This window comes from Beta vulgaris, chromosome 2 (assembly GCF_026745355.1).
Source record: "Beta vulgaris subsp. vulgaris cultivar EL10 chromosome 2, EL10.2, whole genome shotgun sequence".
NCBI lineage: Eukaryota > Viridiplantae > Streptophyta > Magnoliopsida > Caryophyllales > Amaranthaceae > Beta > Beta vulgaris.
The window spans coordinates 34,630,205-34,645,934 of NC_079203.1; the positions used below are offsets into that span (position 1 = coordinate 34,630,205).

The window sequence follows — 15,730 nt, forward strand, 5'->3', positions numbered from 1 at the left end:
GTACGATGTTCGAGATTGAACTTTCACCGTTAATTACTCTCAATTAATGTTGATAGAAAATTTAAAAAAAAATAATATTATTATAGTATTTTTCAAGACGGATCCAACGATATAATTTTTTTTTTATCGTATTTGAGAGATATTTGTGGTCAAAGCAAATTTTCATAAAGCGTGAATGCCTTATATTTTGAAACAGAGGGAGTAATAATATAAAATAAATAATTATGTCTAATTTGCTAGACTAAAGTCTTAAAGCATAAATGTACGGAACACCGTAGATTATATTAATTTCTATAGTTATGGAATATGTACAGATAGTGGCCACATGTCACTTATGTATATGTTCTGTCTAATATTCTCAAAATGTTGTGTTGAAGTTTGCCCTACAAGTCATTATTACTAGGGCATTATATAAATACTCTAAAGAGTAGTGATATTTATACTTTATAATTTGAAGTGGTGAATTTTAATTGTATTTTTCTTTATATAAAGTAGTGGATGATTGAACTTACATTATCGCTGAACCCTTGAAACATAGTACTCCAAATTACAAGGAGACAAAATCATGGAACACTCTAAGTCTCTGCATGAGAAGAACGAAGATGAAGCATCTTCTCAGGACGGGAAACTATATGTCAATGACAAGAAAGGAGGATGGATTACCTTTCCTTTCATCATAGGTACTCACTCTTCAATTTCCCTCTTCTTTATACTTCTATTTATGTCTCCATTCTTAATAAAATTAACTCAACTTTTCTTTCTTCTCTCTTAAAATGATTTTGGGTGTACAAATGAAAGGTTTTGCTTTTGCAAAATGAAAAGTTGATTATATTGCCTATTAATACTTAGTGTATATATCTTTTCCTCCATGTTTGCTAAATTTCCTATATTTAAATAAACCGATTGGTTTTTTGCCTGGTTAATACCTCGTGTTATCGTTTGTTAGATAATACTTCCTCCCCTTTTTTTAAAGTGATTACACCTCTCAAAAAACTCTTGCATAAAAAAAAAAGGTGTATCACATAAAAAGAATGGTAAAAAATATATTATAAAATTTAGTCTATGAGGCAAAGTTTTTTTTTATTGCTATTTTTAGTCCCGTATGCGTTTATTGTGCCTGACAACCGAAGGCCACATCACACATTATTTGTGAAGAGGGGGGGTTTTAGAAGTATGGTCCTATTTTATATATTTTAGAGAAAGACGTGGATATAATGTTATTGAATGAGGAATGGTAACCCGTGACACATATACGTTTTTAGGAACGCCTTTTAATATATTAGTATAGATGGTTAATGTATAAGGATATCTATCTGTTTTGATAAATTTAGCATTAGTAGTCAATTTTTAGTATAGAGGTTAAGACTTTAACTTCCTTTGGAATCATTTGTCACATGCTTATATCTTCATGTTGAGTTATTTATTTATTTATATTTTTAATGTCTAATTTGCTATTGGGAGAGAGTCTAATGCATAAAGATACATCATCCATCTAATTGGTCACAATTGATGTGGCACCATGTCAGAAGTTCAAAGAGAATAACACGTAAAGCTGATAGCATGTATTAGTTACGTTTGTTAAATAATAATATTACTTAATCTGATAGAACTATGTTCATTTACGAAGAAAAAGAAAAGTGTTAGAAGACAACTCAAATTGGCTCATTTTGGGAGAATTTTCTTACCTCTTTCAAAAAATTAAAATAGTATTTGGATCTGAGCATTGTCCCGGGTTGGTATTATTTTCCAAATTTAATATGTATTTTTTTTCCATTTTCATTAAAATATTAAGGAAAACTCAGCATTTAAAAGGTACAAATATAATAATATGAACACTTAAAGCATGATTAACAGTTGGTTGAGATGATAATTGTGTCATGTACAATAGTAAGAGGTCACGAGTTCAAATCTTGTTGTGAGCTAATTTTACTTTTCTTAATTGACATGACTTATATACACATTGGACAATTCTAATGGAGTAATAAGAGGTGCCATGTGACATATATACATTGTCATGCACGCCTTTTAATATACTTGTATAGATATAGGCCTAAAAAGTTGTGGAGCACGTAATATGCTAAAAAGATTACAGTTGTAAAAATTCATTCATTTATAAAGTCATACGACAAGTACAATAAAAATCGAAAGCTAGAAAATACATGTCAAATTGAAAAAAAAAAACTTAATTCTAATATGGCAAAAACACAATCGTTGAGTAGAAATAACCCGATAAATACCCTCTTCACATAGTTGTTTAATGTAGCTTTCTAAAAGGGGGCCTAATGATTTGATGTAGTTTTAATGTAGAACTAGAGTAAATTCAAATGATTATATGCGAAGTATTGACCGCTGTTGCAATATCGCACAAAATCCTATCAACAAATAACCTTCACCTGGAGTTAGGATTCAAACCGTACTTAGACATAAAGAAACTAAACTAATACACCCATCGCAAAGGGGGGTGATTACAAAACCAATAAAGAGGACTAAAGCCATCACATAAATGGGACTTATTGAAAACAACGCAAAAAAGTAAGAAAACAAACTATAAATTGCAAAAGAGAGAAAAAGGAATTTGCCATGAATGAAAACATTATGACAACCCTTTTAGAGGGTTTTATGTGAAAAGAGGAGAGAAAGAAGAGAATAGGAGACTAATGGCTAGCTTTCCTTTTTTTTTTTAGGGACATATTCACATATTATACAAATAAACAAGTAATTTCTCTTCATTTGAAATTAATTAGTATTCATGTACGTTATCCAAATTCCTCATATATAAAGATCATAAAACAAGTATAGTAGTATAGACGCTTGGTATTTAGATTGGTTGTGTAATATTGCATGCTTGATAAGACGATGGACGAGGTGGTGATGGTTACAAGAGAAGAAAGGCTAAAGGATTTTTTGTGTTCAATTTAGGCTAATATATTATTGCTTCTGGTTTTTTAATCTAGATGCTTTTTTTAGGTTTGTTTCTTTTTAGTTTTTAATATATACACTATTTATATTTGGAAAATAATCCGTAGTAGCCTTCAATTTTGGCTTTTTATTATTGGTAGCCAAAAAAAGTTTGATTATCAGAAATAACCTTGAGATTTTGGCTATATTGAAATGTAGTATTAACAACCAATTTTTACTATAATCAATTGTTAAAAAGGTTATTTTCACCGTAATTAAGGTCTCTAGTGTCTAAAATAACATAAATAATCCTTGACAAACTTTCTTTTGTTCTATCTTTTCTAAAATCGGGTGAAATATGTTTTTAACAAGAAACGAAGTTAACAAGAAACGAAGGCAAAATAGATTTTATGAAGGAAACTAATGTCCTTCTAGCTTATGGAACCATACTTAGTTCAAAATCACCCTTTTAACAATCGTTTTAACGAAAACTCGTTGTTAATGCGATATTTTCAAGTATATCCAAGACCTCAAGGTTATTTCTAATAATTAAACTCTTTTTTTGGCTATCAATGATTAAAAAAAAAAATTCAAAGTTGTAGGCAACCACTGAGAAATTCTCTTAATTTCCCTGTATTTGGTAACATGTCCATTTTCTTTCTCCTCTTTTTCCATCCATGTCATTCAATTTTTAACATTTTAACCCATATTTTAGTTTCTTCTACACTTTTTCAGTTTCTCTCGCATATTTGTAGTTTTGTACTTACTGCTTGATTCTTCTTCAAAGTGAAGTGAGTAAACTGGAAAAAACGGAGGGAGTGCTTCCTTATATGGAAGCAATGGCAAATCCAAGGGGCTATTCGGGCCATACCCTGCCTAATCGTTATGATTTTACTATGAACACACATTTTCTTAGCATAGTATATCTGCGGCAGAGTTTAACAATTTTTTTTTTTATGTTTGTATGACATTGTTGGTGATAAGAAATACTTTAAGGTTGGTATAATTGTTGGAGACATTCTACTCCTTTAACAAGAAATTCGATTTTTGTTTCTTGTAAATTAGGATCCTTAAATTCCCTCCATATACAAGGGATCTTATCTTAAAAAATAGATTGTTGGTTGGTCTGGTTTAGTGTTCGAAACCCTTTGCAGTACATTGCTTCTTTTTCCTGTTCTGCCCACCTCCTCTTCTTTTTTTCTTTTCTTCTCTTCCTTTAAACTAATCACTTACGCTGTAGATTTTTGTACAATTGAACTACAGAGTACAATTTTAGTTCTGCCATATTACATACACCTCGATTTCTTGTATGTGTATATAAGTTGTGCACATAAATTACGGACTTGAGTTAATAATATCTTACTCCAGTCACTAAAGTTTCACTATTTATATATATGGTTCTTTTATAATATTTAAACTTGTCCCACCTAATATAATTAAAAATTTTAGGTCCGTCACTATGTGGAAAGCAATAATTCGTTCACCCCTTGTCCGGAGCCACACCATCACATGACACACTTAATTATAAAGAAAATTTATAAAAAAAACCTTTTAAATGTTCAATTTTAAAAGAAAAAAATCTTTTAAAGCATTTTTTGCAAAAAAATTCACAAACTTAAATTTTCTTCCAAGATGAAAACTATTCTCATTTTTGGGTGTGGTTTTTGAGATGTATAGGGGTGGTGCTGCAGTTAATGGAAATAGGGGGTTAAAGAAAGATAGAAGGGTCATCGTCGGAATTGAGAAAAAACACATTGGAAAATGGGAATAAGTTTCTTCTTGCAAGAAAAATTCATTTTTATGGTTTCTTTTTGCAAAGAATGCTTGATAACTTTTTTTCGCAAAATTGAACCTTTAAAAGTGTTTTTCGGCAAATTTTCCTAATTAGAATGTAGGAAGCTTTGTTTTATTGTAATCAATTGTTATTTAAACTCAATTGCTGCATAATCTATACAAATATATTAAAAGGCGTTCCTAAGAATGTCTATGTGTCATGTGGCGCTTTCTTCTAAGATTTAATACAAATGCTCTATTTTCATGTCTCCACTGAAAAAAAAACTTTGTGTAGTTACAAGGTATCGAACATGTAACCTTTGAAATAAAACTTGAGAAGTTAACCATTGATACAATATAACATCATTATTTAGTATTTCAAAATAAAATATAATAAGGTCTTGTAATTATATTTTATTAAGAGACTTACACAAGTAGTTAGATATTTGGATACCTAACACATTAATGGTAATGATAATAGAATATTGTAGACATAAACTCTTACTTCAATTTTTTGTATTTTTCAAATTATGATGTTAAATTTTTTTTCCTCATAAGACAAAAATTACAGAATGAAACAACTCGGGACATCGCCCGGAACACTCACTAGTTTCATGGAGACATTATATATCCATTTTAGTTGCATTCACTATTGTCATTTACTAGTTTTTGAAACTTGTGCAATGCACGGTTACATTTTTTTTTTTTTTGGCAATTCAAAGTTGTTATTGACTACCAAAAAAATATGGTAAGAGTACAACCAAACACAATGAGAAGCAACTCAGTAGAACATGCTCTACCTGAGAAACAACCCAAGCACACAAACTACAACTCCAATACAAATAGAAGAGTTAATAGACTAACAAATGCCTATCTTCCTCTTTACATAAGCAAGCTACCCTGAAAATAATTTCTTTAACCACCTGACTACAATCTAAGCACTTGCCATTGAAAATTTTGTTGTTTCTTTGACCCCACACAGCATAAATGGTTTCACTGAAGCACATTGTGTAAATCTTTGCCTTTCTTGTACTTCCTCTAGCTTTAGCAATAGCTATGGCACACTCCTGATCAAAGGTACTGCCTGAGCTTGTAGCACAAATGATCTGACACACCCTTCTCCAAATACTAGCAGAGTAATCACACACAAAGAACAAGTGATGGACACTTTCCTCTTCTCTATCACATAAACTACAAATAACTCTGCAAGGAACATTCCACTTAGTAAGTCTATCCGTGGTAGCCAGTCTATTTTGAATAGCTAACCAGACAATAAACTTGCTCTTTGGTGAAGCATGATTGTTGCAGATAAGTCTTTTCCAAGGAACATGCTGTTGTATACCCTGAAGGAGCTTATAAGCTTGCTTAATACTGAATTTGCCAGCTTTACACACCTCATTCCATCCTCCCAACAGCTGCAAAGTCTCTCTGGTATCATTAATTTTTCGAAGTAACCAGGAAGTATTAGCAGTAATACTCACTGTATTGTAGGTAAGTCTTTTAATATAATACTCATGCACCCATTTCACCCACAATCTATCATACTTATCAGCAATAGCCCACAATAACTTAAGCATTGCAGCCTTATTCCAAAGAGTCATGTTAACCAAATTCCAACCACCATAGGTTTTAGGATCATAAAATTTGCTCCAGGCTATAGGAGCTTTCTTAGAATCCATGGTGTTGCCAGTCCATAAAAATCTTCTGCAAATTCCTTCCACTTCCTTAATTACTTTCTTTGGTAAAGGAAATATATGCCCCCAGTAGTTCTGCATACTACTTAGGATACTCCTTACCAATTGAAGGCGCCCAGCATAGGAAAGGAGTTTAGCAATCCACCCTTGAGCTCTATTTGTGATTCTCTCAACCAGTGGCTTGCATTGAGAATAAGTGAGCTTTTTTGTACTCAATGTGATCCCCAGGTACTTGAAAGGTAAAGTACCTAATTGCATATTGCTCACTTCAATTAAATCAGCAGCTTCCTCATTATTTACCCCAGCTAGATAAATGTTACTTTTTTCAGAACTGATGTGCAATCCAGAAGCAGCAGAGAATTTAGCAATTGCACTACAAATCTTTGACACTGAGTTATGATCTGCTCTACAAAAGAGTAGAAGATCATCAGCAAACATCAAATGTGTTAGATGAACTCTTTCACACTTAGGATGGTAATTAAAATCAGGATTATGGCTTAGCTCTCTCAGACACCTGCTCAAGTATTCCATGCTAAGAGCAAACAAATAAGGGGACAGGGATCCCCTTGCCTCAGCCCTTCTTAGCACTGAAAGGATGAGAAGGTTTCCATTAATCAAAATTGAATAGCTCACAGTGTTCACACATGCCATGATCCAATTTAACAAAAGTACTAGGAACCCCAATTCAGCCAACATGCTATATAAAAAGGACCATTCAACTGAGTCATAGGCCTTTTTAAATATCCACTTTCAGGCAGCACCTAGGTGAGACACTCTTCTATTATAGCCTCTTATAAGTTCTGTGGCTAATAATATATTTTCAGAAATGTGTCTGTTAGGCTTGAAGCCAGATTGAGATGTGTCAACAACTTCACCAATAACTTCTTGCAATCTCTTTGTAATAATCTTAGAGATTATTTTATACAGTACAGTACAACAGGCTATAGGCCTGAAGTCCTTAGCCTTTGTAGCATTTTCTGTTTTGGGGATCAAAGTGATAATTGTAGCATTGATAGGCTTATGCAGCCTTTCCTTCTCAAAAAATTCAGTAACTGCTCTATATATATCATCCTTGATAATATTCCAACTTTTCTTATAGAAGAAGGAGTTGAAACCATCAATTCCAGGGGCCTTGGAATCATTGATGTTGTTCAAGGCATCATTAATCTCTTGTTTAGTAATAGGCACCAGTAACCTACTCCTTGCTTCTAAGCTTAAGCTTGCCCCAGCTCTCACAGTTTGCAGATCAATAGCTTGAATTATAGGAGCAGCAGTTCCAAGAAGACTTCTATAAAATCCAACTATCTCTTCTTGAATTTCCTCAGGCTTAGTTAACAGCACCCCCTGATCATTATAAAGGATACTAATATTGTTTCTTGCTTTCCTCACTTTTGTAGCAGTAAAGAAAAGCTTTGAATTAGTATCACGATGAGTCATCCAGTCAATTCTTGATTTTTGCTTCATTATGCTGTCATCCACCTTACTCCAGTGCCTATACTGATTGTACAGCTCCCTTTCCTCCAGCTGGAGTTGAACATTTTGCTGTAGGTCACTTTGAGCTTGAATGCACTTAAGTCTTTGCCTATAATCGTCAACTTTTTGTCTAGCATTTGAATAAGCTCGATTATGAAGCCCTTTCATTGCCTCCTTAACTGCTTTCAATCTATTCCAAGTTGTCTGAAGATAGTAGATTCCAGAGATAGACTGCCAAGCCTCTTTGACAACATCCAAGAAAAACTCATGCTCTGCTAATATATTATGAAATTTAAAAGGTCTACCACCTTCCCTTCCACTGCTTCCAAAATAAAGCATCAAAGGTGAATGATCAGATATCCCACTGGGGAGATATTGTACTTGGACATCAGGATACCTACAGATCCACTCTTCATTCACAAATGCCTTATCAATTCTGCTTAACACTCTTTCATCACCAATACTATTGTTTGTCCAAGAATAAAATAACCCATTACTAGGTGCCTCCATTACTTGCCCTCTCATGATAAAATCATTAAAATCATGTGTCTCATGATTTGTAATTTGAGCTCCATTTAATCTATCTCTGGTATGAGTGACATCATTGTAATCTCCTATGATAAGAGGGTCATGACACTCAACAGTTTGATTTAACAACTCTCTCCAAAGCTCCTTCCTATCTTGGACAGTATGTAGTCCATACACAGCTGCAATATGAAATTTCACACTGCCTATCAAATTCTCAACTTCCATAACTATGACTTGTTCAGATTTAGAGAGAACCTGAACTTTAACTTCACCTGGTCTCCACCCAAACCAGATTCTACCTCTAGGAGAAAAATCATTGTTATCCTCCCACTGCCAATCAATCCCAAATCTTTTCCTAATCTTAGCAACATTAGTTCTCCTCACTCTTGTTTCAAACAGAGCTATATAGCTAATGTGAGACTTATTTAAGAAGTTTTTAACTTCTTTTTGTTTTAGAGGGTCATTGAGCCCTCTCACATTCCATGTTGTGAGAATCATCAAGACAGATAAGGGCTAGGTCCCTTAGCACCCCCAGGAACACCTGAGATATGACCTCCATGAGAGAAATAGACAGCCTTACTGGAATGAAATGCTGCTTGTTTCCCCTTATCTTTAGTTTTCCTTATTACAACCTTCCAAGCTCCTTCTTCCTCCTGTGATTCATCTATAGTCTGATGAATAGGAGTAGCAACAGGTGTTATCTCACTACTTAGATCTACTACAATACTAGGATCACCAACATTCTCTTGGGGAACAATAGGATCTACTAGTACTGTAGGATCACCAATAGGAGCTTTTTGTTCTGCAGCTATCCCTTTCTCAACCACATTTTGTACCTTGGGCACCCATTTTTGAACAGGCTTAGGAGTAATTTTAGGCTTGCTTCCTCCAGCTTCACAATTATGGCCTACCTTTAGACATTTCTTATAGTATGGTAGTAACCAGTCATAGCTTACTTTCTGGGTGAAAGTAGCTCCATTTGGCTCTTCTATTTGTATCTCAGATGGTAGCTTTTGAGTGACATCCATTTCAATGAGGATCCTAGCAAAAGATACTCTTAGGGCTTTAGATGTACATTCATCAGCATACACAGGTTTACCAAGCAAGCTTCCTATCCTACTGAAAGAATCTCCACTCCAGTAGTGAAGAGGCAGATTAGGAAGTTTAACCCATAAGGGAATAATTCTCAACACTTCATTATGGAAATTAAAACTAGGATCCCACTGTTTCACTATGATTGGTTTGCCATAGAACAGATGTGGACCAACACACAAGATTGCATCTCTTTCACCCCTAGACTCAAGCTTCACCACAAAATAGCCTTTCTCATGTTTGAAAATTTTGGGATCAATAGACACATTCCAATGAGACCTAATATACGCTGTCATAGCTGTAATAGTAGGTGATTGACCAATAACATACACAATTATGGAATTAATCCATATTTCACTCAGCTTAGAAACCTCATTCTTATCAAGTTTTGCTACTGGAACTCCATTCATGACCACCGGAGCAATAAATTTAAGACCCATACCTTTATCAGAGATTCTACTCTGAGCCGTGAATGTTTTCCATTTGAGCATAGCTTCATTCTCTACCGCTTCGTTCTCGACCATTGGTTCTTTCTCCTTCAATGGCGTTTTTCCAGGGTTTCCAATAGTTATTGTTCCATCAATTTCTGTCACCTCCAGCTCTTGGTTATCCACTTTTGATGTACTAGGGTGCTTCTCAAGAGATTCCGGTTCCGGTGTACTCGGAATCGGCGTCGCCACCTTCTTCTTTCTCCCCATAGCTTCAGGGAGGTGCACGTTAGCGTATCACCTTAACGTGCGCCTATAGAGGTTTTACTATTGTTTATTCTTTTCAGCATTGAGGCACACGGTTACATTTTAATTGGTATAAGTATATCATATGTTATTAGATGAGATCCTAGATAAGATAAAATTAGCTATTTATCTATTTTTATATATACTTTCCTTTTCTACGATTTATTTGAGACTTTTTTGACATAAATATTACTGATTGACATTAAATTAAAAAACTTGTCGAATATAAAGTTCTTATATAATTCAATTGATCCGAACTCTAACTTTATTTTATCTTAACCACTATGAATCTATTTTATTTCATTTATTAATTTTTTTTTGTTGAAATTTTATTTTAGACTATAATCATGATTGTGTTATAGTAATATATATAATCATATTCTTAATTAATAATTATTATTCTAATGGTAATCTCAAACTCTATTTAATTACAATAAGCTTGTGTAATTTTTGTAGTATGTAGCAAAAGTTATTATACTCAATTGTGTTATTGATTTTTTAATTGATTTACCAAAATATCAAACCGTATTTTCTCTTCATAATTATAAAACTCTTATTCTGATCATAATTCATGTAGTCCTTATTATATTACATTAATACTCTTCTTATAATTTACTTATTATTATATGATCCATCGCAAAAGCTAATCATATATAAAATATTAGTATCCCCTCAAACATACATAAAATATTAGTTATGCTACTATTTTTCTTTAAATTTATAATCTCTATTATATAAGGGAAGGGGGAGCAATGGTCTCATCTTTTGAAATGTCTATTTTGCCCCCCTTTCCTTTCTAAATTACAAAAGGAATGTCAAAATCAAAATTGACACTCAAAGAAAACTATCGAAAATTAATTTACAACACTCACCCACAAATTACTTAAAAGAAGAAACTTAACAAATCACTCATACAATTGACAAAATCACGTTATAAAAATCACGCAAGTCACTCAAATAATCAGGAAACTTTATTAAAACTTAAAATTAATATACAAACTAAAACTAATAACCTAGAACATCAATACATACAAAAACATTTACAAAAATGTACTTACAAATCACTAAGGAAAAAATTATTTACTTTTTTATAGTGTTTCCTATATATAATGAAACTTTAACATATATTTGGACCTATCTTTTTCTATTATATAATAGCGATTAGTTATCAAGGTAAAAAGGTTTATGTAAAATATCATTCAAGAATTAAAGTACAACATATCTCTATTATATAAGGGAAGGGGGGGGGGGCTATAGTGTCCCCGAATGAGAAGACTATGTTACCCCCTTCCCATTCTAAATTACAAATAATTCACTTACAAATCAAAGGGGGCTTCAAACAAAAATACCAAAAATATAATTATAAGAATCACTCACAAGTCAACTAAAATCATAAAATTGCATAATTTACGTTATGCAAATCACTAAAATGAGGAAACTTTATAAAAACTTTAAAATTCACTTACAAACTACAACCAATGAAAAAATTGACTTGAAATCAAAGTGTCCACTTTCTTTACAATTTATGAAGTACTGTACTTAATTCAAAAATCAACTAAAAAATTATAATATTAGAAATCATAAATAAATTCAATAAAATTTCTATTTTATTCATAGAATTTAACTTTGAAAGTAAAAAAAAAAAAACAAAAAGAATGGTGAGAGACTTAAGTGACAGAAACTAATAAACCAATTAAATTTTGCAACTAAAAAAAATTATACTTTGTATGTTTAATGGTCAAATTTTGACTCTTATGTCGAAGAAAATCGAGTTTTTGTTTCGAAAAAAATTCAAGCACGCATCGCGTGCAAAAAATTCTAGTTTTTATAGGTTGTAAGCACTCCCCAATTGTGCAAAACTTGTATATGGTACTTATGTTCTCAAAAATAACTTATATATATATATATATATATATATATATTATATATATATATATATATATATATATATATATATATTATATATATATATATATATATATATATATATATATATATATATATATATATATTTATTTATTTATTTATTTATTTAAGTTCATATGGGAACCACCCTTATGGTGAGAATCGTGAGAACCACTCATTTTTACTCATTTTACGAAGATTTTGATCATTTCATAATATTTTTACTCATTTTACGTTTTGCTCATTTTACTTTTTTTTTCATTGAACTTTTTTATGCTCATTTATCAACGTTTTTGCCCATTTTACTTTTTGCTCATTTTACTTTTTTTCTCATTGAACTTTTTTATGCTCATTTTAGATTTTTCTTCTTTTACATTTTTGTTCATTTTACGTTTTTGATAACTTAATGTTTTCTACTCATTCTATGTTTATGCTCATTTGTTACTTTTTTTTGCTCATTTTAGGAAGTTTTTTGCTCATTTTAAGTGGTTTTCACAGTTCTTACTATAATGAGAGTATATATATATATATATATATATATATATATATATATATATATATAATATATATATATATATATATTATATATATATATATATATATATATTTATATATATATTAATATTATATATATATATATATATATATATATATATATTAATATAAGTGAGTTCATATGAGAATGCATACTTATATGAGAAATGAGAATGAATTTTACACGCTATAACTCTTATGAATAAGTGATGTAACTCTAATGAAAAAGAGATGTAACTCCAAAAACAAAATATTTCAAAAAAAATATTTTTTTTAATTTCAAATTTTTTTAGAGAGATATAACTCTAATGAATAAGTGTTGTAACTCTCTTTCAAAAAAAAAAAAAGTGTTGTAACTCTAAACCAATCATGTGGTTGAGATTCATTCTCATTTCTCATATAGGGAGCATTCTCATGTGATCTTGCATATATATATATATATTACTCGAAGCTAAAAATATATGAAGATCATTTTCCATTCTCAAGTCAGCAATTTGACTAAAACTAAAATAAAAATATATAAAATACTGGGTCTTCGCTGGCCCGTTTAATAATTCGATCGGCTCGTAACCCAACCCAAATATACCGTATTGAGTACTCGGTCTACTAAAATGGAAAAAAAATATTTTAGTACACAATTTTTTGTCTATTTTGTGTTGGCAAGTCAACGAATCGGATAGTAAGTTTCGGGTTTTGAACACTCCTACTAATGATACACCAATGACCTGAATTTATTGGAGAAACGCTTGGTAACCAACTGTTTGAGTCCAAAAAAGACTCAAACACCCAAAAAAAAAACAAAATGGTACTATTATAACCTGACATTGGTATCAAATTGTTATCAGTACTGGTACCAAGGTATCAATATTTTCGAAGAATGGTACCACTATAACCTAGTATTGGTACCAAGCAAATCCTTGCCACACGCGCGTGAAATCTTCCAACGCATAAAATAACCAAATTACCCCCGTTTGAGTCCCCTAAGAGACTCAAACGGTTGGACGCCAAGACGAGCTCAATATATTGTACATATTCAGTGCTTAATCCTCACCCCTCCCTTAAAATACCTCACTGAAAGTCAGATAGTAGCCTTGCTGTCAATTCTCATCGTAACCCTTTCCTGGGAAAAAGGAATAAAAAAAAGAAGAGGAACGTGTGATCAACTTGAGTAATGTACAACTAGCAAAGATTGACAGTAGGTGGGAGGAACATAAGGGCTCCAAATATTTGAAACACTCAGTAAAAATTATAAGTATGATATATATTTTTCGACATATAAGTAATTTACGTAATTGTCCTTTAATATTTATGAAAAATGAGAAAAAATAGGTGAAAAATCGGAGAAAAGAAGGAAAAATATGAAAAATAGAGAAGAATATTGGAAAAATATTGATGGGGTGGAAAACATTTTGGGTGGCCTTGGGAGTTCCAGGATACAATGTGGGGCTTTTTGGATCGATTTCAAGTGTCATAAGTTGCGAAAGTGCCTACTTTTTGTTTTCTTCTTTTGGCGTGGTTGAGATGCATAGGATTTCCCATAATAATTCTATCTATCTAAACAATGAACCTACTATATGAAGATTGTTTGTTGGTGATTATATAAAAAATTATATATAATAGAGTAGTGCAATTAGTTTAGAATTAATCCCCATATCGTCTGTTACATACGTTCAACCTTATTATCTATAATAATATATTAAAAGGCTTTACTAAGAATGTTTATGTGTCATGTGACACTCTCTTCTAAGGCTCTAATGCAACTACTCTATTTTCACGTCGAACCCCTCGACTAAAAAAATAATGTTGTGTAGTTATAAGGTATCGACCACGTGACGTTTGAAATGAAAAGTGAGATTTTAACCATTGATTGAACATCACATCACTATTTAGTATTTCAATAAAAAAATATAATAATATATTGTAATTATATATATCATTAAAATACTTACACAAGTAGTTTGATACTTAACACATTAATGGTAATAATAATCTACTATTTTAGACATAAACACTTACTCCAATTTTTTGTATTCTTCAAATTATGACGTTAAATTTTTCCTTAAAAGACAAAATTTACGAAAAGGTATTCGTCCATGACACTCACTAGTTTCTTTATAATAGATAGTCTTAGAATGTACTAGAGACCCGCCTTTCCTTCGTACCAATAATATATATATAAATTATAAATAATATATAACTTTGATTTTTAACCCAATACCGCCAAGTTTTCAGATATTTCATAATACATCCTCCAAATTTTGGAAATTCACGAAATGCCTTTGACTTCAACATAAATAACGCAAAATGCCTTTTCGAACTAAAAAAAAAAGCTAACGTCATTAGTCATTAGCCCCTAATTGACTTTTAAATTTTAATTAAAGCTAATTAACTCGATAATCTTAAACAATGAACCTTCATTAACCCTAATTTACATAACCACCCCCACCAACCACCTCATCTCCTTTCATCAAATTCACTGGCGCCATCACCACCTCTATCTCCTTCCATAAAACCGCACCACCAACCACCCGAAAACAGTTTCACCAACCCAGCCGAAAACCACCCTAACGCCCAACTCAAAACCACCCCAGTATCCTCCACTTTTTCTCTCCTCACACCAACCCAACCACTAAATTCACCACTACCACGGAGCAACCTCCACCATCACCAACAACCTAAATTATTTCTTCTTTCACCCTTGCTACTCCAGCTCATGATTATCACAAAAACCCTAGAAGTGAAAGTAAGCATGCATGAACCGATCCCAAACAAATACAAAAAAAACTACAACAACCTCACCTAAAACGCGACCTCTAGTCCAAAGGTCTAAAACTTTGGATCACATATCCTCAAATAATAAATTCCTTCACTGACAACTGAGATCACGAGAGATAAAAGTGAAGCAATGAAGAAGACTATAGAAGCGTTCCCAATGGAGAAAAGACCAGTGGTTAACAAAGAGGGTAGACCCCATGGAAGAGTTGTAGAAAGGACGAAGAAGTCGTACGAGGTGTTTGAGGATTTCGAGGATGACAACGTTGGAGATGAGACCGGGGAAAAGAGACTGAGACGGAATAAAGAGTGGGCAGTGAAGGTGAG

At 32.2% G+C, this 15,730-nt stretch overlaps 1 protein-coding gene across 1 annotated transcript in view; it reads left to right on the plus strand.

Annotated features, from left to right (window-relative positions):
• Positions 1-465: 465 nt before the first annotated feature.
• LOC104906097 (protein NRT1/ PTR FAMILY 2.3) overlaps positions 466-15,730 on the plus strand; it is a 31,499-nt gene continuing 16,234 nt past the window's right edge. Inside the window, exon 1 of the mRNA XM_010694814.4 lies at positions 466-680. Coding sequence (XP_010693116.1) covers positions 566-680 — 115 coding nt within the window. The 5' untranslated portion in view covers positions 466-565. The remainder of the gene's footprint in view (positions 681-15,730) is intronic.